At 42.8% G+C, this 24,906-nt stretch overlaps 1 protein-coding gene and 1 pseudogene across 1 annotated transcript; both read right to left on the minus strand.

The window, feature by feature from the left end:
• Positions 1-5,042: 5,042 nt before the first annotated feature.
• Positions 5,043-6,201, minus strand: LOC132539291 (non-histone chromosomal protein HMG-17-like). The gene has a single exon (XM_060193446.1). It carries the CDS (start codon positions 6,125-6,127, stop codon positions 5,855-5,857), a length of 273 nt encoding a protein of 90 aa, XP_060049429.1. The 5' UTR covers positions 6,128-6,201; the 3' UTR covers positions 5,043-5,854.
• A 14,677-nt stretch (positions 6,202-20,878) lies between these two features.
• LOC103118746 (large ribosomal subunit protein uL29-like) lies at positions 20,879-21,462 on the minus strand (annotated as a pseudogene).
• Positions 21,463-24,906: the final 3,444 nt, after the last annotated feature.

Genomic DNA, 24,906 nt, shown 5'->3' on the forward strand with positions numbered 1-24,906 from the left:
CAAGGCAGTTGAAGAGAAGATATGGCCACCACCTGTTTTAGCTCTATGTCTGCCTTGAGTCTCCCATATGTATTTTTTATTAGTGATTTACAAAATTATAAAATAATAGAGGTAAAAATCCATACCATTCTCACCACCAGAGTTTTGTGAGCTTATCCCCCTCCAGTGGAAATTGCAATAGTTTTCCCGAGGTCACAAATATCCCATATGTACACTTTTTTCCCTCTCCAGGATTATTTTTGGGGCTCAGTGCTGGCACTACAAATCCACTATTCCCAGTGGCCATTTTTTTCCATTTTATTGGATAGGACAGGGAGAAATTGAAAAGGGAGAAAGAAATAGAGGAGACCTGTTTCACCACTTGTAATTCGTCCCACCTGCAGGTGGGGAGTGATGCCTCAAACCTGGATCCTTGCATGGGTCTTTGCTCTTCTTTCTATGTGCACTTAGCAAGGTGTGCTACCTCCCATTCCCCTCCCATATATATTCTTACATCCAGGCTTCCACCCCTGTTCTGAAGCAGATTCTTGCTTATTTTCTCTTACCCTGGTGTGCAGCGTCTGGGCTAAGAGGCAGAGGTCAGAGGGAGGTGGAGGCTCTAAGCCAGACCCAGAACCTTAGCAGGGAGGGGGCCTGCCAGCATAGGTAAGGATATGATCTGGTTAGGAAACAAGGGTAAATCTTGGCCTGATCAGCGTGATTCTTAGCCAGGAGAGGGGGCAGTGCTGGTTTTGAAAGTTGCCTGAAACAGGAACTTTGGTTCCTGAACTCTGCTACTTCTGTGCAGTGGTACCCACATAACCCTAGGCAGGCTGGCCAACAATAGCCATTGCTGGTACACACCGGCCTTCCAAAGTTCCTCCTGCAGCCATTCCCATGGGGCTCAGGACAGAGCAGAGCCCACAACCCAAGTGTCAGACTGACAAGCAAGGGATCACAGAAGTCCAGGCTGGACAGGGGATGGGCTTGAGCCACTCTTGCTCTCTTAAAACTGCAGTGTTCCTTTGAGCCTCAAGGTGGTACAGCAGCACAGTCTACAGCTCACAGCAAGCCCAAGTTAAACTTTGCAAAAAAAAAAAAAGTCTCCTTAACCTGTCTGGTTAAACACTTCCGTTGTTTAAATGCCAATGTCTCTTATGGTATCTCTCTCTTGTGTGGTCTCTCTCTGTGTGTCTCTCTTTTACATTTTTTTAAAAAAATTATTAGTGATTTAATATTGATTTACAAAATTACAAGATAACAGGAATACAACTCTGCATCGTTCCCACCACCAGAGTTCTGAATTCCTATTCCCTCCTTTGTAGTAGTTCTCCTAAGGTTGCAGATATGGGTTCACTATTATTTGTATATAATTGCCCATTTTTTTCCCATGGTCCCATCTTCTCTTCTTTTCCAAGTCACATATACACCTATTACTACATCCAAATATCTCTCTGGGTCCTGATGGAGGTTTAGTTCAGAGCCCTCTGGTCATCTTCCCTCATCATTTCTCCTACTCTGGGTGTATGAACCAAAATTCTTTTTGTGATGCAGAAGGTGGGAATTTTGGCTTCTGTAGTTGCTTCTCTGGTGGACGTGGGCATTGGCAGGTACCCCCAGCCTGTTTCTATCTTTCCCTAGTGTGGTAGGTTTCTGGAGAGGTGAGGTTCCAGGACACACTGGTGAGGTCATCTGCCCAAAGAAGTCAAGATGGAATCATGATAGTGTCTGCAACTTGGTGGTTGAAAGGTAGAAGATATAAAGCATGAAAAAATGATTAATGAACAGGAACCAAAAAGTAGGAACAGAGCAGCTGAGTATAGGGATCTTAAGAGGTGGAAAGAAGCTAGGAAGTCTATTTTAGGTATGTTCCTAGGGGCCAATGACCATCATAGTTGCTGGGCTAGCGTGGGGGTGCCTCTTCCTGGGTGAGTGCTCTCTGGGTTGGAGAGAACTCGACCAGAGCCAGCCTGGGCTGCTACTCACTCAGCGACGTGAGGGAGATGACTCAGGAATCAAGCTCATGGTGGTGATGAGGCAATGCAATTCTTTATTGATCAGAGAGCCAAGGCTTTTAAAGGGCAGACCAGGAAGTGGCAAGTCGGAAATGGAAATGGCTAGGAAAGGGGCAGAGAAAGGCAAAAGGGGACTGGGAAGGTAGAAACTTCCTTAGCAACTGTTGCAAGGGTTTTAACTAGTAAGATTAATATTACCCTGCAGGCAGGGAAGGTCTTGAGGGTAGAATGAAGATAGATCAAAGGAACGGAATGGGTGGGGATCTTTCAGGCAAAACAATGATTATAGATAGGCCATAGTATCAGGAATGCAGGGTGGAGCAGGGGCAGCTGGTTTAATGTTTTGTGAGGCTCCTCACAATTTTCTAACATCTCCCCCTTTCTTTTTATCTAATGGCCATAATATCAGGAATGCAGGGTGCTTTGTAAGGCAGGGAGTCTGATAAGACGGGGCAAACCTTTGGGGTTACTCCTGTCCCTCCTTGCTCAACCTCTTTGTGGAGAGAGAGACTGACAGGATAGACGCACTCCTCAGGTCAAACCCTGCCAAGCTCAACCACATCCTCACAATTTCCTGACACATAGTTTTTGAGTTTTTGCTTGATTTTGCTAGCTAACATGGAGTTGGATAAAAATATTGTCTGAGAAGTTAAGGAAAGGGCTAGAAAGTTTGATTAGGGCAAAGAATAGCTTCCAATCTTGAAGAAAACCTATGAATGAAATTAACTGTTTACTTCATCCACATGACCCCATATATATTTATATTTAGGACAGGAACCTGTGTAACCTCTGAGTCCCTGTCAGTCTGAGCTCACAGTCCATGTTCACAGCTGGGAACATTCTAGGCTACACCCATTTCAGGACCAATCTTCCTTGAATGGCAGGGTAGAATGATCCAGTCTCCCTTTGGAGAGTGAGGCAGTCCCTACCATTGCTACTTTATAGGGAGGACAAGGTCCTGGAGAAGCTCTTGTGGACACTCTTTACTTCAAATAAGCCAGATTCCAATCTAGTCTTACATTCCCTATTCCCTATCCAGAATGGAGATGATTCCTCAGTTCTTTGGTCAATGCCCCGTAATCATGGGAAATGTTGCACAGGCATCACCTGTGCTAGGGTCACCTTCCCTGCTCAGGTGAAGCACCTTCATGCTGTCCCCACCAGCCTTCTTCCTGTGCTCAAATCACCAATGTTTTCTCAGTTCAGCCATCTCCACCTCTCTCCCTTGCATATACATCCCCAAGTTACTCCTTGATAACTTTTCTGGAATTTCCTGTTAGCTTTTCGTTGTGTACATGCCATTTGTTAACAACTTTGATTCTAAGTGAAGTCTAATTTTTCTTCCCAAAATTCAGTCTCTTCTCAAAAAGTCTTCCATGACCACATATGTGTAACAGCAGCGAGCTTCCAGGACCCTTTATCCTTAAAAAATTTTATGCTTACCATTTCATCTTGAGCTGCTCATATTTGGGTGTTTAGACTCAAAATTGTATTTTAAATATCTTTATAAATTTCACATGTTTTCTATGTTTAAGATCTTTCAGGAGCCATGTGGTGGTATACTTGATAGAACAAACCTGTTAGAATGCAAAAAGACCCAGGCTCAAGCCCCTGGTCTCCACCTATGTGAGAAAAGCTTCATGAGTCATGAAAATATGCTGCAGGTCTCTCTCTCTTCTCTCTCTCCCTCTCACTCTCTCTTCCTCACTCTCTCCATCTCTATTTTTTAAAAAATATTTTATATTTATTTATTCCCTTTTGTTGTCCTTGTTTTATTGTTGTAGTTATTATTATTGTTGTTGTTGTTGCTAGGGCAGAGAGAAATGGAGAGAGAAGGGGAAGACAGAGGTGGGGGAGAGAAAGAGAGACACCTGCAGACCTGCTTCACCGCCTGTGAAGCAACTCCCCTGCCAGGGGCTTGAACTGGGATCTTTAATGCAGGTCCTTGCGCTTTGCGCCATGTGCACTTAACCCGTTGCACTACCGCCCAACTCCCTGTCTCTCTCTTCTTAATTTTTCTCTGTTTCTATCCACAAAATAAATAAAATGAGATATATTTCAAAATGCAAAAAAAAATTTCCTTTATTGGGAGATTAATGTTTTACATTTGACAGTGAATACAATAGTTTGTACATGCATAACATTTCTCAGTTTTCCACATAACAATACAACCCCCACTAGGTCCTCTGTCAACCTTTTCCAGGACCTGTACTTTCCCCCCTCCACCCACCCCAGAGTCTTTTACTTTGGTGCAATACACCAACTCCAGCTCAGGTTCTACTTGTGTTTTCTCTTCTTCTTCTTCTAGCGTTTGCCGTGTTTTCTCTTGTAATCACTTCAAATTGAGATGTGTTCTAAGCATAGGCTTCACATAAATTTCAAAAATTTACTATGAAACATCCCATTAATACTTTACATTTTAATTAAAAATTTTTTTCTATTTAGGGCTGGGCAGTGGTACTCCTGGTTAAGTGCACATATCACAAAGAAGAGAAAAAAAATGGCTACTAGGAGCAGTGGATTCGTAGTGCCGGCACTGAGCCCCAGCAGTAAACCTGGTGGCAATAAAAACTTATTTATTGGATAGAGATAGAGAGAAATTGAGAGGGAAAGGGGAGATAGAGATAGATATAGAGATAGAGAGAGAGAGAGAGAGATAGAAGGAGGAGGAGAGGGAGAAACCTGCTGTATTGTTTCACCACTTGTGAAGTTTCCCCCTGCAAATGGGCTTGAAGCTGGGTGACTGAGTGTGGTAACATATATGCTCTATTGGGTGTGCCACTGCCTGATGCCTATTCTTTATCCTTTTATATAATTTTGCCACCTGAGATAAGTATACATTTATTATCACATCATCCCCTAGAGCACAGATTTTGCTGATTTTGTGCTCTGTAGTGTCCTCTGCCCTACAGCCATGTCTGACATGTAGTGGACACTCAGTGGATGCTCTGGGGTGTTGGTGGTAGTGGTGTGTGTGTTTGTGTGTGCGCACACGTGTGCGTGTGTGTTTAAGGGCAAGTAGAGAGTTTTTTTTTCCCAAGCCCAACTGTATCCAGCTTTATTACAGACATTTTTCATAAACAGTCATGGTATTTCAGGCAGGACATGGGCAGACAACCATTAGCAGTATACAACAACTTTCAAACTCCCTTTTTCAATGGAATACCAAAATCAGAAAGCCACTATAAAACCTGATGAAATCTTCATTTGATGCTCTGAACAGGGAAAGTTTAGAGTGAGGGTTGACATTTCATATTTAGCATGTTGTTTAACAACTTTTCACAAGCCGACCCTGACTTTCAGAAAATTAAATGAAAATGGTAGAATTATTCAATCTTAAAATCATAATCATATATATAATATATATGATATATATATTGCAGCTCTTTTGAGGGATGCCATCTCAATGGTGACACTGTGAAGTCCAGATTGCCTGACATACTGGTAACCACTTTTTTGAGTCCAGGCTCAACAGGTCTCTGGGCTAAAGGGAGTCAAGTCTATGTTGAAGACAGAGAGGGAGAAGAGGACATAAAAAGAATTTTAGTTTCTCCACACCATAAGGCATTTGGGCCAAGGTGGTTAATCTGTCTCAACATCAAGAAATTCCTCCTTCTTTGAACCAGAGGAAATCTCTCAAAACTAGGAGAGAAAGGTGTTTTCCCCTGTGAAAATCTAGCTTTGGAGACACTATTAGTGACTATGCCCTCTCCCAAATACCAATGAAGTGTTCTGTGTGCTAACAACATAGCTTAAAAAAAAGTAAAACAAAATTCTGCATTTTCATAAAACTTGATAAAAAATAGTATTTAAAACTGTACAGTCACCAGAAGTACACAGATATCAAAAATGCACACATTTCACTTGGCATCTCCAGCACCTTCAGCTTTCTGTGCCTGGTCTGTTTTGGCATTTCTATTTTCTGCAGGATTATTCCCATCCTTGCCAGCATCAGCTTTCCCCTTTTCCCCTTTGGGTACCTTCTCTCCCTTCTTTGCAGGGGCCTTCTTAGGCTTGGGCTCTGGCATTGGAGGCGCAGGTTTAGCAGATAACCCTGCAGATCTTCTCTGTGGCTCGTCCTTCACCTTGGCCTTATCTCCCTTGGTGACCCCTTCGGCCTTTCTCCTGAGCATGGTGGCAACAGCGGTGGGACGTGGGCGCTGGGCACGGGGACACGGCGACGCGTGGGCTGTGGTCCGTCTGGGGGTCATCCTCTTCTTCACACTCGCAAATAGAGAGTTTTACCTCTCTCTAATAGTCCAGAGGGAAACAGCTGTGTGTGGAAGTTGAAATCTAGAGTTTTGGCTCTGGTCTCATCACTTGTAGGACTTTGAGCAAATCTCTTGATCTTTTCATATACCCTGTTCTCTTATCTGTTGAGTAGGCTGGATTTTGTAATCTGAAGTTCCTTCCTGCTCTTAGAAGTTTTGGGTTTTACTAGTATACTTCTGAAAGGGGCCAAGATCATAAGGCAGGTGATGATAAGCAACATGCCTTTTGGCAGGGACAGTTGCTAGTAACAGTCTAGCAAAATGTGCATTAATATGCATGCATTATAATCTTCAAGTCTCTGAAAAACATTTCCCCATGTTTTTTGCTTATATTTGCTTATAAGTATTTGTTTATATTTGCTTAAATTTTGACCTCTGGCTCCTGATTTTGATTTCAAACAAAGGTTTTTCTCATTTATTGTTCATCTGTGGTACAGGAGGTGGTACAGTGGATAGAGCATTAGATTCTCAAGCATGAGGTCCTGAGTTCAATTCTTGGTAGCATATGTATCAGAGTGATATCTGATTCTTTATCTCTCTCCTCCTACTTTCTCATTAACAAATAAATAAAAGTTATTGTTCTTGATTTAGAATTTTACTAGCTTTTTTTTTCTTATTAGTAACATAATCATATGAGAGTTGAGAATACACTAGATGTAACTATAGGTTCCTTATTTTCATTAGTAACATTATTTTGAGAATGATGTTATAGCCTAAGTGTGCTTTCAACTTCCAACATGCTGAATCATTTTCATTATATATATATATATATGTAGGGATTTATCTTTCTATATTTATTGCCACTAAGAGCTCAGTGTTTGCACAACAAAATCTGCCATTTTTTCCTTTATTTTATAGGATAGAAAGAAATTGAGAGGGGAGAGGGGGGTAGAATCAGAGAGAGAGAGAGAGAGAGAGAGAGACCAACATGTATCACTGTTTCACCACTTGTGATGCTTCTCTCCTGCAGGTGGGGACCAGAACCTTGAATCCAAGTCCTTAAGCATGGTAATATGAGTGCTCTCACAGCTGGGCCACTGCCTATCCCCCACTAAACCATTTTAAAAATACAATAATAATCATTGTGTGACCCAGGTTCAAGCCTAGTCCCCATTGTCCTGAAGGAAGTGTCAGTTACCTAAGGATAAATAAATAGAATCATTAAAAAATGTTTTTAAAACCAAAAACATTACCTTATTCTGTGGTTTTCCTCTTGATATTTGACTTTATGTTTCTAGAACTGACATATTTCTGATATCTAGAAAAACGATTTTAAATGTTTAAACTTTATAACTTGCTATCTGTGGTACTCAGAATAATGGCCCATTCCCTGTCTCCACCCCAATATGCCTAGGACTGTATTTCGAGAACCTGGGTACTTGTTCCCTTACATGGCAGAAGGGACTTTGCAGCTAGTAAAGTTATAGACCTTGACAAGGGAACTAGCCTGATTCTTCACATGGATTCAGACTAAAGTTTTTCTTTCCTTCTTTTCTTTTTGTCTCCAGGGTTATTGCTGTGGCTCAGTGCCTGCACCATGAATCCATTGCTCCTTAGAGGCTGTTTTTTCCCTTTTGTTACCCTGGTTGTTTTACCATTGTTGTAGTTATTATTATTGTTGTTATTGATGATGTTGTTGTTGGATAGGACAGAGAGAAATGGAGAGAGGAGGGGAAGACAGAGAGGGGGAGAGAAAGATAGACACCTGCAGACCTGCTTCACTGCCTGTTTAGAGACTCCCCTGCAGGTGGGGAGCCGGCGGCTCAAACTAGGATCCTCTCGCCAGTCCTTGCGCTTTGCACCACGTGAGCTTAACCCACTGTGCTACCGCCCGACCCCCCAGACTAAACATTTTCAATTGGGAGAATGTTGCCCTATTATAATCAGAAGAAAATGTAGTAGTGTGGACGCAGTAGGGAAAAAAAAAACCCTTTAACTTCACTAATTGTGCATATAGAGAAAGATGCTTAGAATCACTAAGTGCAAGCAGATTTCTAGAAGGTGGGAAAAGCCAGGAACTGAACTCTTAGAGCTTGTGGAAGGAAGGCAGCCCCAGTGATCTTAACTCAGTGAGACCTATGTCATACCTCTAAACTATGGAACTGTAAGATCACATTTAAGTTATGTTATGACATTTGGTAGTTTGTGGTAATTTGCTATAGCAGTCATAAGAACCTTCATATTTAAACAAATGCTTTGTGTCTGGGCAGTAGCATACCAGGTTAAGCACACACAGTACAAAGCACAAGGGCCTGTACAAGGATCCCTGTTCAGGCCTGGGCTACCCACCTACAGGAGAGGAGGCGTCACTTCACAAGGGATGAAACAAGTCTGCATGTGTCTATTTCTCTGTCTCCCTCTCTATTTCCCCCCCTCAATTTCTCTCTTTCCTATCCAATAAAATAATAATAAAGGCTGCAGGAGCAGTAGATTCATAGTGCAGGCACTGAGCCCCAGCAATAATCCTGGAAGCAAAAACAAAAAACAAAAAAGAAAAAAAGAAAGAAAAAAGAAAGTACAAAAAAATTTAAAAGAAAAAAAATGTTTTGAACTCCTAGAGTAGAAAACAACCAAGGTAGGGGTCTAGAGCAGTGCTGTCCAGTCTAGTGGCTACATGCACGCAATTATTGAGCACTTGAAATGTGGCCGCTTCAAACTGAGATGTGTTCTAAGCACAGGCTACACATAAATTTCAAAAATGTACTATGAAACATCCCATTAACACTTTATATTGACTACATGTTGAAAGGATGCTGTTTTGAATTTATTGATTTAATATTTGTAAAGATTTATTTGTGAGCGAGAGATTGAGATCTGGAGCATCATTTTTGGTATATATAATGTTGGGGATCAAAATTAGGACCTTGTGCTTGTAAGTCCTAAGTTCTACTCCTGTGGCACCTCTCAGGCAGAAGATCTATTTATTTCCTCCCCCATTACCCCGCCCCCGACAACATCGAGGGCGAGGGCGAGGGCGAGGGCGAGGGCGAGGGCGAGGGCGAGGGCGAGGGCGAGGGCGAGGGCGAGGGCGAGGGCGAGGGCGAGGGCGAGGGCGAGGGCGAGGGCGAGGGCGAGGGCGAGGGCGAGGGCGAGGGCGAGGGCGAGGGCGAGGGCGAGGGCGAGGGCGAGGGCGAGGGCGAGGGCGAGGGCGAGGGCGGCTGTGGAGTAGCAGTAGCCATGTTTTGCTCTCCCAGATCAATTAGGAAAAGCAACAAAGATCACCTGAAAACTCAACAAAATACGACAAAATACGATTTCTTCAAAACCTCACCAAGCCATAGGTGAGTACAGACTCGTGTTGCTCATGGACAGAAAAGGGGTGTGGGAGCGATTCCCCGGGACTAAAAGGCCCTGCTTAGAGACAGCTGGCAGCAGACTGGGAATTTGGCAGCTGAGGTGCACCACATCCAGGTCCGAGTTAAAGAAACTATTAAAAAAGAAAGAGAGAAAGGAAGAAAGGAAGGAAGGAAGGAAGGAAGGAAGGAAGGAAGGAAGGAAGGGAAGGAGGAAGAGAGGGAGGGAGGAAGGAAGGAAGGAAGGAAGGGAGGAAGGAAATCATCTAAGCCATGGGTGGACGGAACAGGGTGAGTGAGCGATTGAGTCCCAGGACTACAAACCCGGGCTCAGAGATGGCAAGCACTAAATTTGGTCTGCAGCTGAGACACACCACTTCCGGGTCTGAGTTTTAGCAACAAAAAAGACTTAAAAAGAAAGGAAATCACCTAAAAATTCACCAATTTACAACTGTGACTTCCTGGGTCTCCACTGCTGTGGCCCCACAGAGGCTGGAGACCCTGTATTAACATCAAGGTCACAGAACTGGCCCAGTGACTCAGGATAAAATTTCCCCTCCCCCCACCAGGATATTCAAACAGGGAAATCAAGCATCTTAACCACAGAGCCTCCTGCTGGCACAATAAAGAAATCTACACTAAGTGAGGAAACTGAGAAATACACAAGACAGCAATGACAGAAACCCCAAATGACAAGGCAGATTCAGATCTAGAAAAAATAATGGAGTTTAGAAAACTCATTATGAAATCAGTTCAAGAAACTAAAGTTAAGGTTCAAGAACTCAGCATTCATTTTACCAAAGGATTACAAAGTACAAAAAAAAAAAACAACAAAAAACAGAGATGAGAGACAACATAGCCCTAATCCACCATTTGTGTATTTCCTCTTTGCACAGTTCTATTACATAGTACCTAGCACTCAACCTGTGTCCCTATGTATGATAAAAACACTTACTCTACTGCTATCTCTGCCCCAGATTTCCAACAGGAAAGGTCAGCTTCTTGCATCTTCCTGTATTTGAGCTACAAGAGGTGTCCTATGGTCTCTGAGTGATGGGCACATGCTTAATATTGTTTGTAGAGCATTCATTTACTGTTGCTAGCTTTAGAAGGTGCTGTGATGTTCAATCCCCCACACCACCATATGCCAAAGCTGAGTAGTGCTCTGATGTTTCTTTCTGTCTCTCTGTCTCTGGCTCTCTCTCTGTGTATGTCTCTCAAAAATAAAATAAACAAAATATTTTTTAAAATGGTGGTTTGAGGGGGGCTGGCGGTAGCACAGCGAATTAAGCACACATGGCGTAGAGTGCATGGACTAGCCTAAGGATCCTGGTTCGAGCCCCGGGCTCCCCACCTGCAGGGGGGTGGCTTCACAAGTGGTGAAGCAAGTGTCTATCTTTATCTCTTCCTCTCTGTCTTCCCCTCCTCTCTAGATTTCTGTCCTGTCCCAAACAAACAAACAAACAAACAAAAACAGTAATAACAATGTGGGCAACAACAACAACAAAAATTTTTTTTTAAAAAGTGCTTTGACAAGATATATGATAATCAGTCTTGAGCCATTGTCCTGAAGGGCTAAGAAACTGTGGTCTATCAGAAAAAAAGGAAGCAACAATGAGGTATTTCTTCTTCTGAGTGGTACTTGTACTCCACCATGGCCCTTCTGGACAGAGTCAGTTAGCATTTCCAGGAAAGAAAGGTGTAAAAAAGAGAAACCAAAAGGTAACCTGAGATATCTGAACTTGAAGTTCAAGGTGCATTTTTTCCTTTATATTTTATTTGATAGGATGGAGAGAAATTGAGAGGGAGAGGGGATATATATATATATATATATAGAGAGAGAGAGAGAGAGAGAGAGACCTGCAGACCTGCTTCATCTCTCCTGAAATGTCGCTCTTGCAGGTGAGGTGGGTGCTGGAACCTGGATCCTTGCAGATGGTGCTATGTGTGCTTAACCAGGTGTGCCATCACCTACTACCCCAAGGTGCATTTGATGTAGCAGATTTGTTTGGCCTATTTCTGAGCTCTGTGGTGATTTCAGGAATTGCAAAGAAAAATGCATCGAGCTTAGAATCAGGAGACAGATCTTTAGTTGACATTTTTGGTTCTCTTCTGATTTGCTCTTGTGTTTAGCTTCCCTGAAGTTTCCTTTATCATGGCCTGCAGAAAGAGGCAAGCGTGATGATCAGTCCTTTACAAGGTGAGAATTAGTGAGTAACTATGATTACATACAATCTTTTTTACATATCTGGAATAATATGCTTCAGTAGCAGATTATCTTGGCAGAGGATTTCAGATTCTGATCAGTTGCTTCACGATAACCCGAACTTTTGAACTGTGTGTCATCTTCTGTGGCTTAACAACTATTTCAGTCCAAAATGCCATATTTGACAGTACCCATCATGGTTAAATGCAGCTAATGGTTTATTTTTTTCTTTCTTTCTTTTTTCCCTGTATGATGTCATTTGCTTAACTCAAATGAACTTTGTGCCATTAAAAATGGGAAAATGCAATTGATTGCTCTGCCATTTGCATTTGCTTTGAGAGATTGTGGGCGGAAATAGCCTGGTTACTTGGTCAGGATGATTCATGTAGCAGAACAGACTGGGGAATAAACTTTATCTTGTCCTTGCCTTTATTTTTGTTTTCTATATGGAAACTAATCATTTGAGGTTGGCAACGTGGATTTGGGTGAAATTTCTTCAATGAATCTTTTTTCCATGGCTCTCTGCTTCAGACCAAAAACCTCTAACTTTGGGATGTTTTCTAAAAGCAAACTTACCCAATGGATGTCTGAAAGACTATCAGGTTCTGAAAGACCCTCAGATAACACACACTGCCCTCCTCTATGTAGGTCAAGTTCAAAATTTGGTTGCCTTTTTGTCAAAAACCAGTGTTAACAATTTATTTCCAGAAGTGAGAAAGCTAGTTAGTCATGAAAATGTTGTCAGTGGAGAGTGTCTTGTACACAGTCCTGCACAGGCATTAATCTGAGCTCCATGTTGGGGGCCCCAGGTGGGTGGCCATCGAATAAGTGCTCAGGGCCTGGTAATTGAAAATGGCCTGTGCCCATTTTCACAGGCCTCTGCCCTTCACAACAGGCAGTCAAACTAGTTTGCTTAAATACCTGTGCTCACACACACATACAGTGTTATTTTTCCTGAGCCTCTGAGAAAGTCCTTAAGCTAAGATAGATGGTATACCCTGGGAGACACTGATTCTGTCACCGTGAGAATGTCATATTCATAGGAAGTAACACACCTCAAAAACAAAACAAACAAGTTGTATATGAAGACTCCAAGGGTTAACTTACCCACCCAGAAAATAATGGAGGTACAGTCAGACTGCATTTGAATAATATGGGTAAAATTTGAAACAGTTATATTTGTTGATCTTATCTATTTTCCAAGTCATTTTTTTCATTTGTGATTAATAGTGGTTTACAAAATTGTAAGATTACAGGGTGTAGTTCCATACCACACCCACCATTGAAGTTCTGTGTGCCCCTCCTCCATAACCACGGTAGTTTTCACACAAGTCTTAAGAGACAGTTTATTTGCTTCTCTTTCTCCCCTCCTTTCTCCCCTTCTCCCTCCGTCCCTTCCTTTTTTTTTTTTTTTAAATTTTTTAAATTCATTTAATATTGGATAGAGACAGAGAGAAACTGAGAAGGAAGGGAGATATAAATAGGGAAAGAGACAGAGAGACATCTGCAGCCCTGCTTCACCATTTGTGAAGCTCCCCTGCCGGGCTGAGCTTCACGGGCGGGAGAGAGAGATGACCAGGGACTCATGGCTGAGTGGTTCGCAGTTCAATCTTTATTCATGTGGGACGCAGCGCAATCTAAGCTATCTCTAATCACAATCTTGTCCTCTCTCCTGAGGTGGAAGAGTCAGGTCCGAAGAGGATGTACGTAGGATAGGGGGTGGGGAGAAGGAAAAAGCGCGAACCAGTGAGGATTAAACCAATGTCCTGGAGACAGGGGGGTGCTTAGTTAACAGTGGTTATGTAAATAGAATACAGTGCCAAGCAGGGGGGATTAAACCAATGAAACAGAAGGGGTCTTAGAAGCAGGATTTAGAAGCATACCAACAATTCCCCCTTTCTTTTTAACTAATGGCCATAGTATCAGGAGTGTGGGGTGAACAGAAACCTAAATCATACAGGCATTTCAAAAGAACTGGCACAAGACATGGAGGAACAAGTAATAGAGCAGCAAGAACCAGTGTGATGCCAAGGGGAGGCCTGAGGGGGGTGTTTCTTGCCTCAAAGGGCAAGGCCTATCAGGCTAAAGGATGTTTCCTGCCTCTGTGGGCATCTCTTGCTACTGGGGGCGCTTCATGCCTCAAAGGGCGTTTTCTGCCTCTGTGGGCAGGACCTAGCAAGGAGGGAGGGGTGTGGCCTATAGAGTTCCCAAGGCTGCTGGCTGCAAAGTCCATGTACTGCTGTGGTTAGTCTATGAAAAACCAGCAGCATGAAGGGAAGGAAGCTGCTGTAAAATTGTGTAAAGTGTCCAAAGGACATACCAGCAAGTCCAATAGAAGTGTCAGTCCAAAGTAGGCGACTAGGGGAAGAAATGCCAGGGGATGAAATGCTGCACATCTATCTCCATCAGGAAGGTCAGCCACTGGAATTCCGCTTTTTCTGTAGAGAGTGAGCTGGAACCTGTGAATCTGTTTCTTTAGGTCGTGCCAGGTCATGCCATTGGTTTCGGGAGGTGCGTTGTAGTCATACCATCTTGTGGGCGATGTCAGAGAACAGGGGTCCAAATGGATTTTCAGGGATTCCATTTGAGCAGATGCTTTTTCAGGTGAAGACTTGACAGCTGTAATTCACTTACTTGTGAAACAAAACTTGTAGCAAGTTAGAAGTTTACTATAATTGATAACTCAATGATTATAATTGGTTTAAGTATCTATAAATTTGGAAGGTCTTTCTTGTATCATTTTAAGGCTGCTTAACCAATTTAAGTGCAATAAAATGTGGTGAGGCAAAGAACCATTGCTAGAGCCTCAGGCATGAGAATCATTAGCATAACCATTGTGCAATCTATGGTTCACCTGGGCTGGTTCTACCTCTAATTGAGAAGGTATTTTAGAGCTTTACATATCAATAACATCCTTTTTTTTTTTTTACCTTTTGTTACACTCGTACAAGATGGAGACACACCCTAGGTGTGTGCAGGATTTTTAGACCAAATTCAGTTAAAATATATTAATTTGTAACTAATTTTTACCTCAGACTTTAAATGTAAGTTAATTTTACCTTTATGAGAATTATGTTGAAAACTTTTTCATTTAACTTTGCCTGGTAAGAATGTAGCCTTAAAGTTACATTTCTAACCTTAAAGTTAATGTTTACCAAACTTCAAACACACACATAAACAAGGTCTTCAATACACGAGGAGAAAAACTTTTGTTACGAAGATATGTCAGTTTAAACACAAATTTAGATCTGTAGTGTCTTAGTTGAACCATTTTTACTCACACAGTTTAAGACTACTGAAAGCAGAGAGGTTAGACAGAAGCACGCTTAAGATATTTAGAGAGAACAACAAGGGGGGAATCGAGAGAAAAGCCGTAGGCAGCTTTTGCTTCTTTAACCTTGAACCAGATTATCTAGATCTCACCATGTAGCATCACGAGTCCCCAGAGGGCGTCCTAGTCCAAAAAGCTCCTTGCAATTCCATTTAGGGTGCTTCTGAAAATTTCTGCTGGATTGCTGCAGGCACCCATTTTTAAAAATGTCTTCCCATCGAAGAAAGAATCAAATCAGGAGGGTAGAACTAACCATGTGTCTCCATTCTTGGGGACTGCCAGGGTAATGGAGAATGTTCTTCAAGTTAGAGTAGTCTTTCTTCGCAGGAAACATGTGAGAGGAAGTCCAGAAAGTCCCAGGGGAAATCTCTGTGCATCTCCCAAGCTCTACGATCACGGTCATAAGGAACCAAAGTTTCCCGGCCAGGGAACCAAAGTGTGGCCCAGAGTCACTCTGCAGAGGTGGTGGTGGACCCGCGATCTCATGGACTCCGTGGTGGTGGCTGGCGGCCTGCGGGTCAGGTGGCGGCTCCAGCAGTGATGCCGAAAACTGGGAGGGAAGAGACGTGGAGAGCGAGAGAGTTGCAGGACCGTGTGCTGCACCCACCTCGCCAACTGCAGCCCATAGTGGATAGGTAGCCAAACGGCTTTACTCATCTGGTGGATGGGTGAGTTAGGTCCCACGTTGGTGCCTGTCCCTGTTTGGGCACCATTTTGCCAGGCTGAGCTTCACAGGTGGGAAAGAGAGACGACCAGGGACTCATGGCTGAGTGGTACGCGGTTCAGTCTTTATTCATGTGGGACACAGCACAATCTAAACTATCTCTAATCACAATCTTGTTCTTCTCTCTCCTGAGGCGGAAGAGTCAGGTCCGAAGAGGATGTACGTAGGATAGGGGGTGGGGAGAAGGAAAAAGTGCAAACCAGTGAGGATTAAACTAATGTCCTGGAGACAGGGGGGTGCTTAGTTAACAGTGGCTATGTAAATAGAATACAGTGCCAAGCAGGGGGGATTAAACCAATGAAACAGAAGGGGTCTTAGAAGCAGAATTTAGAAGCATACCAACACTCCACCTGCAGGTGGCACCAGGAGCTTGAACCTGGGTCCTTGCTCCTAAGCACTATAATGTGTGTGCTTAACTAGTTTGCATTCCCACCAGCAGTGTCCAGAGTCCCTTTTTCTTCCCCCGCAACCTCATAGATACCTGCCATTTCCTGGTTTGTTGATGTAAACCATCCTCACAGGTGAGAGGTGGAATCTCAGGGCTTCTATATAAAAATTCAAGAGCACTCACTTGATAAAATCTATTTCTTTTAATGTATCAAATGGGAGAGTAACTTTCTTGGTTTTTTGAAGACTACTTTTAGATCATTGGAGTACAGCTGGATCAAGCTTTGAAGCTATTCTTGTTACACCCCTCCCCTTTCCCTTCCTGGTGAATACTGTCCATGTAATTACATAGCCATCCATGTAATGGTTTGTTCTGTTTGAGAGCTGCTGGAAGCAGTGCCTTTTATCTCCCTCTTATTTTCTTTCCTTTGCCAACTTGCAGAGCTGGAGGTTATAGGACAGTCTGTCATCACAATCACTATTTAAAACTTTGTGAATGTGATTGCTTTCAGGGGTTGTCAAAACCTGAGGGTGTGTGTACTTTGTTGAATGACCATGAAATAGTATGTCAACATCTTTAGGTAATGATCCAGCAAAGGGCCTGCTATACATGGGCCAGGCAGTTCTGAAGAAATTATTCCTACCCTTGGAGCTGCTGACTCTCAAATGTATATGGGGGGATTTTGCTGGCTGTTTGGGCTTTTTGCCCAAACATATTTGGCTTGTAACCTTTTATAACCATGGAATCACTTCCTTGGCCTACACTGTTTGCAGTTGATAAGTCTCATCAGACATACTGCATATAGCCTCTGTGCGTGGAGTACCAGGAGCTCATATTTAAAGTTTTATTTATTTTTAATTATATTTTACCAGAGTACAGCTCAGCTCTGGTTTATGGTGGTGCTGAGGATTGAACCTGGGATATTTAGTGCCTGAGCACAAAGGTCCTTTTGTATAACAACTATGCTATCTTTCCACCCAACCATTTTTTTAGAGAAACTTTTTGGCCTAGAATAGTTTAGATTCACTGAATAGTTTCAAAAGCTGTATAGAGAGTCCCCATTGATGTCTTACTCAGTTTCTCCCCATATTTAATATGGTACTTCTTTTCACAGTTAATGAACCAATTATTATTCACTAAAACCCACACTGTACTTTTTTCTTTTTATCATTTTATTTAGAGTTAATGGTTTACAGTATGGTTGGTGATACATACGTATAATTTCTCATCTCTCAGTGACAGATTCTGCAAAACACTCTCACCCCTAACTTAGGTCCTTTCCTATCATGCACCAGGACCCCAGTTCCCTCTTCGGCCCCTTCCTGCCTTTCTATGCCCAGGGGCCTTTGTTTTGGTGCAATATTGTGTTCTTTTCTTCTTACAGAAATCTATCTAAGATATGACATGAATTGTCCTGTCTCCTTACAGCTGTGGTAGTTTCTCAGACTCTCTCTGTGTTTGATGGATTTTGAGGAGTACTAGGGAATATTTTTGTTGATTATCACCTCCATAGGGATTAGTTTGATGTTTTTGTCACAGTTATACTAGGCTTGTGGGTTTTGGAAGGAAGGTCTCAGGTAAAGTGGTGTTTGTGTTATGTCACCTTGAGGTATATGCTGTTAGTTTGTTGCTGTGGATTTGGTACTGACTATTGATTAATGAATGAACTGTTGACATTAACCTGGATCACATGGCAGAGATGACTGTGACAGATATCACAACTCTAATGTTATTCCTTCCACTTTTGGAAGAAGTAATAGGTGTAAAGGTGACATAGAAGAGATATGAGGGAGTGCAGCGGGTTAAGTGCAGGTGGGGCAAAGAGCAAGGACCGGTGTAAGGATCCTGGTTCGAGCCCACAGCTCCCCACCTGTAGGGGAGTCACTTCACAGGCGGTGAAGCAGGTCTTCAGGTGTCTATCTCTCCCCCTCTGTCTTCCCCTCCTCTCTCCATTTCTCTCAGTCCTAACAACAATGACATCACTAACAACAATAATTATAACAATAAAACAACAAGGGCAACAAAAGGGAATAAATAAATAAATATTAAAAAATAAATTTTAAAAAAAGAAGAGATGTGAAGGCAGGATCACTGGAGAAATGGGAAAAAAAAATATATATACAGATAGATAGTTATAGAATTAGCCCGTATTGGTAACCTTAGGAGAACTACTGCAGTTTCTAGTGGAGGGAATGGGACACAGAACTCTGGTAGTGGGAATCATATGGAATTATATCCCTATTATAATTTTGTAAATCAATAATAATAATTAATTAACAAATAGTTTTTTTTTCCTGTCCTCTTTGGAAGGAGGTCATTGTAGTTTGTAAAATTCACAGTGAAGTCCACCTCTTTCAGGGGGAAGCAGCTTTACAAATTGGAGTTTTTTGGATGGAATATTTGTTTATTCTCCTTCATTTATTTAGCTGTTTATACCAGCATGAACTCAAAGGCACTTGATTATAATCTGATGCTACCTTGTTAAATCACCTCTGCTTTTGTCCACTGGAAACTCCATTAGCTCTTGTGTCTCTTTGATATATTCCATTTTTCTGTTTTTTTGCTGTACATGAGGGATTTTATGCCACTAGATGCTGAAGAGTCCAGTGTGAGTGTGGATGGGGAGAAGGTACAGTGGATAAAAGCACAGGACTCTCAAGCACGAGGTCCTGAGTTCAATCCCTGGCAGCACATGTACCAGAGTGAATGTTTGGTTCTCACTCTCTCCTATCTTCCTTGTTAATAAATAATAATAATAATAATAGAATCTAATGTATGTGCTTTGTTAGGGTCTCATACTCATGCAATTTTCAGAACTACTCATTTCATTATTTTTCATTACTTCAGTTAGGAAGACAGAGTAAGAAACACCACAATACCACAACTTTCCCTGTTGCCTTGGTACTGAGGTTCAAATCAAGCCGTACACATGGCAGGGTATGCACCCTAATGGCTGAGCTATCCCTCAGCCCCAGAATCCACATTTTCAAATACTCTAGCACACTCTAACATCATTCAATATTTATCACTTTCAGCCATTGAAACCAAACATTTGGTTTCTGGCCTGCTCACTAGTGCATGTGGAAGAAAATCATGGAGAAAAAAAAAGCTCATAGAAGAATTCATGCATCTTTTCTGATCTATCTCTGTCATCTGTCTCATGGCATCTATAACCCAGACATGGACAGAGAGACAGTTATTCCAGCCTAATAAATGCATAGGAGGTAGCCAAGGAGAGTCATCAATGAAACGGTTTCTTGGGAGCTGCAGGGCTTTTGGGTCATGAACTCTTCAGCATCTAGCAAAGAGATGCTACAAGCCACCTTGGCTGATCAGAGGAAGCATGTGAAAATACTAAGTATTTTCAGCAATGAGTCCTAGTTGAGGGGTGGGACTGGGAATGACTCAGAGAGCTTGTGATTCTGTGCTTGCATGTGTGTGTGTGTGTGTGTGTGTGTGTGTGTGTGTATGTATACTCATACAGGCTTGTACACCACCAGACAGTTCTCCCATTTGCTGTGATGACTGTCACCTGTTCCTTTTTAAAAATTTATTTATTGGGGAATTAATGGTTTACAGTTGACAGCAAAATACAATAGTTTGTACATGCATAACATTTCCCAGTTTTCCACGTAACAATAGAACCCCCACTAGGTCCTCTGCCATCATGTTTCACGACCTAAACCCTTCCCTCCACCCCAGAGTCTTTTATTTTGGTGCAATACACCATGTCTCTCGTCCTTTGTAATGGGCTTCCTGGTGGGGCACTGGCTTAGCTGATAGATCACATATGCCACCATGCTCAAGGACTCAAGTTTAAGCCCCTACACCCCACCTGCAGAGGGAGAGAAAGCTTCACAAGTGGTGAAGCAGTACTGCAGGTGCCTCTGTCTCTCTTTCTCTCTCCCTTTCTCCCTCTCCTCCTTTATCAATTTCTCTCTGTCCTACCAAATAAAAGCTAGAATTAAAAAAAAAAAAGAAAGAAAAAAGAAAACATGGCCACCAAGAGCAGTGGATTCCTCATGCAGGCACTGAGTCCTAGCTATCCTTCTGATGGCAATTATAAAACAAACATTAAATGAAAAAGAGAGATCATATACATATGAGATCCCATTGCCCCCTTCCCATTCTACAGGACATGTATGCTCAATCATGTCATTGCAGCGAATCCACAGGGATGTATCTCGCAGCCATGTTGGATTCCTGTTGAATAAAGCAATGACAAAACCACAACCACAGTACCGAGAATCACCACAGCAGGATGGAGCAGGCTCTTGCTTTACCCAGCTCTGCCTTGGTTTCCATGTTTGCCTCCATTCCCCTGCTGTAGCCCAACAGTTTTACCCCTTTCCAGAGTGCATGCGGTCAGGCTTCTAGTAAGTGATAAAAGCAAACAGCATGTGTCAAGACTGACATCCTGGGCATTTGCGAACTGCCCAATGTTGGGTCTCATTGCCAGGAACCACTCCTTTATGTGTACTCCCATATTATTCATTTGGGTTATTTGTCCTCCTGTCTGCCTCGAGCCCTCTTCTGGCTCCCATCCTTCCTCTCCTGCCCCCTGACTATCTGCCCTTGTTTCTGCAGAGGATATGTGGCAGGAGACACTGTCAGCAGCAGCTGTCTTCCAGGGAGGGTTCTTGGCACACTCAGCAGTGTTCTGACAGTACTTGTATTTTGTGTAACGCTTTTGCTGCTATTGATTATTTTTATTGGGGCATCATGTTTTGTCTCAGTGTGTTTTTTTCCATCTGTTGCTGGGCTGGAGTTTACATCAAGGATTCACTTAAAATAACATTGCTGCCTCTCTCATTTTATCCCATTTGAGGCAAGTGTACAGATGGTTTTTTTTGTTTGTTTTTTTTTTAAATGTCAGACAGTTTGTTTTATTGATGCTAGAATGTTTAGGCTTTGACAACAAACTTCCTCATTGGGTACAGTCTTTCCTTCTTCTGCTGCTTCTTGGTCTTGAGGCTCTCCTCATGCTTGTTGAGCTGGCACTATGTCGCATGAGTTTTCTTGGGCCAAAGATCCAGAGGCTTGTGCTTCTTGACCTTGTAGAATTTTCTGAGGTTTTCTTTCTGCGTCTGGTTAATGACAGTGAGAACAGGAGCAATGGATTTTCGAACCATTCGGATCTTGGAGAGCTTGGACGTAGTGACGACTGTGACTTTGGAGACACGCAGCTGGGACAGCTCCACCCTCATGTCCTCCTCCTTCCAGTTTGGGCCTCTGGCCTTAATCTTTGTCATCATGCTGCACTCACAGGTTGCTTAGAGTGCTGCAGGTTGTGCTTTTAATTCTCTGGCTGCCACCTACAACACATTTGTCATTTTATCCCTAAAGTAAGAAGGAAAAGGAGTGGCATCTGAAAGCCATGTAATGGTTATGAATGCCAGCCAATTCCAGAAATTCTGGTATACAACAGTCCAACAATTTATGTGATTGTTTATGTCAGTGGGAAGATTTCCTTTGAATGTCCACTCAAAGTCTGTAAGAATGAGGATAAAATTATGTTACTGATAACAGAAAAGGGGCTTTTATTTTCTTTTTTTGCTTCCAGGGTTATTGCTGGGGCTCAGTGCCTGCCCTGAATCCACTGCCCCTGGAAGCTATTTTTCCCATTTTGTTGCCCTCGTTGCAGTTGTTATTGCTGTTATAGCTGTTGTTATTGTTGGATAGGACAAAGAGAAATTGAGAGAGGAGGGGAAGACAGAGAGGATGAAAGAAAAATAGACACCTGCAGACCTGCTTCACTGCTTGCAAAGTGAAAGTTCCCTGCAGGTGGGGAACCCCCGGCTTGAACTGGGATCCTTACGCCATCCATGCGCTTTACGCCATCTATGGGCTTTGCACCACGTGTGCTTAACCTGCTGCACTACCACCCAGCCCCCAGGAGCTTATTTTATTTTATTTTTTTAAATATTCATTTATTCCCTTTTGTTGCCCTTGTTGTTTTATTGTTGTAGTTATGATTGTTGTTGTTATTGATGTCGTCGTTGTTAGGACAGAGAGAAATGGAGGGAGGAGGGGAAGACAGAGGGGGCGAGAAAGACACCTGCAGACCTGCTTCACCGCCTGTGAAGCGACTCCCCTGCAGGTGGGGAGCCAGGGGCTCCAACCGGGATCCTTATGTTGGTCTTTGCGCTTTGCACCGCCTATGGTTAACTGCGCCACCTACTTAACCGCGCCACCTACGCTTAACCGAGCCACCTAAATTTAACCCCGCCACCTACGTTTAACCCGCTGCTACCGCCAAGTCCCAGGAGCTTATTTATTTTCTTTACTTCTTATTTATATATTAGAAAAGGAAACATTGACAAATCATAGGATAAGAGGGATACAACTTCGCACAATTCCCACCACTAGACCTCTGTATACCAACCCCTCCCCTGATGGCTTTCCTACTCTTTAACCCTCTGGGAGTATGGACCCAAGATCATTGTGGGATGCGGAAGGTTGAAGGTCTGGCTTCTGTAATTGCTTCCCTGCTGAACATGGGCGTTGACAGGTTGATTCATACTTCCATCCTGTCTCTCTTTTTCCCTAGTGGGGAAACGCTCTGGGGAAGGCGAGAAGCTTATTTTTTTAACTGATAAAACTAGTTGATAAAAACGCTTTAAAAAAAAATAATAATAATAAACCCTTTCACGTAGGTCACTTTTTAAAATAAATTATATATGGGGCAGTACAGAGAAAGGATATCAGAGCACTACTCAGCTCTGGCTTGTGGTAGTGCTGGGGATTGAACCTGGGGCATTGGAGCCTCAGGCATGGGAGTCTTTTGCATCACCATTTTGCTGTCTTCTCAGCCCCATGGTTTAGTTTTCACAAACACTTTATGAGGTAGGAGTTCTTCCTCCTGCTATTGGAAAGCGGCTTTTTCTTACCAAACCTGTGTAAGCCACATGGTTTAAGTGAAGAAGCAACTGCCATTCATTCCTCTGGAGAGATGTGTCCTGTTTTCAGACCCCCAGACAATCTACCAGAAACCCTTGATGACCACTGTAATGTTCTAGTAAGTGTAGGAGTGACATGATGTGCTCACAAACAAGCTCCACTGCCCAGGAGACACTTCACCTCTTCTTCCTGTGGTCTCAAAGCAGATGTTGAATGTGATTTTGGCTCTTTACGTTTTTGTCTTAAAAGTGAAAAGCCTCTTGGGACTCCTATCAGTCAGTATAACCAGTTACCACTATAAAGCTTTTGTAAAAGCAAAGTGACTTAGCCTGAAGTTTTAGAAAGCAGGGATTCCTCTACTCCTGTCTCAAAAGTGAGTACAATGATAACTGGAGTTTGTTTCTGCAAACTTATTATAGAAACCTCCTCAAGGGATACAATGATAATTTGTCTGGGAGAACTAGGTGAATCAATCAAGGAATAAAATTACAAGAAGGTTGTGGCATTACTAAAAGGATCCAAGTTCAAGCCTCCAGACCCTGCCTGCAGGGGAAAAGATTCATGAGCTGTGAAACAGTGTTGCAGGTCTCTTCTTCTCTCTATTTCCCCCGTCCCTCTCTATTTCTGTCTAGTTAAGGATGAGAAAATGGAGGAAAAGGATGTGGAGGAGGAAGAAGGGAAGGGGCTGAGGGAGGGAAGCAAGGGGGAGGAGGAGGGAAGACTGCCAACAGGAGCAGTGGGTTTGTTGTGGAGGCACTGAGCCCCATAGGCAATCCTGGTGGCAATTAAAACAAACAAACCCAGAAGGACTGTGGCCAGGGAGATGGTGCTGGATAGTGCATTGGAGGACCTGAGTGTGCCAGAGTGATGTTCTTTAAATAAGTAAAATAAATATAAAAAAATCTTAATTAGGATAAAGGAGAAAGCATAAACTTTATTTTTTAAAAAAAGAACAGTTGAAAGAGGACTAATACCACATACATGGAGACACCAGTAAGAAAGAAAGCTTTGCGCATGTGAGTGATGCACGAAGCAAAGCTAGGGATGCCCAAGTGGTGACCCAGTGTTCTTGCTCAGAATGAGTCTCCTGGCTAGTTTCCCCTGGGTTCTCTCTTCTGGACTCAGACTATCCTTTGTTTTTTCCAGCCAGCTCCTCTGCAGGCCAGCTCCCCCATGGAGAAGGTACTTTCCTGTCTGCTCCCCCAGGAAGCGCCTCTGGGCTTCCAGCCCACCCAGCTCTGACCTTGCAGTCACCTCTTTCATTTCCCTCCTCTGGGAGATTTCAGTGGGGTTCCATGCTAGCCCTTCAGCCTGTGCTTCTTGCCAGACTGCCAGGAAGCACTTGGTGTGCTGCCTGCCTAGTAAGGTACAAGTCTGGCTTTTGAAGCATTAAAATGCTGAGTCCTGCATCCTGGATCCTACACTGAAGGGATTGGTGAGGGCCGTGAGTTGACTTGGTTTCTTGTCTGAAGAATATTTTCTCTCTCTTGGGGGGCATCAGAACACACTCAGAAGCAGAGACTGGTACAGGCATTTCTCTGGGGCTCCTCTAGGATTTTTCAGGACCTTGACCTTGCACATTCTGCTGGAAGCTCTCTTACCTCTGGACCTTCTACCTAATTTCCTTTCCTTTCCTTTCCTTTCCTTTCCTTTCCTTTCCTTTCCTTTCCTTTCTTTCTTTTTTATTTTCTAATTTTCCCCCTAATTTCCTTTTCTACCCACCTCCTTTAGTGTTCTGCTTCACTGTTGTTGTTTTTTTTAATTTTTATTATTTATTTATTTTTTTTTATTTTTAACCA

The sequence above is a fragment of the Erinaceus europaeus genome, chromosome 7, assembly GCF_950295315.1.
Source record: "Erinaceus europaeus chromosome 7, mEriEur2.1, whole genome shotgun sequence".
Taxonomy (NCBI): Eukaryota; Metazoa; Chordata; class Mammalia; order Eulipotyphla; family Erinaceidae; genus Erinaceus; species Erinaceus europaeus.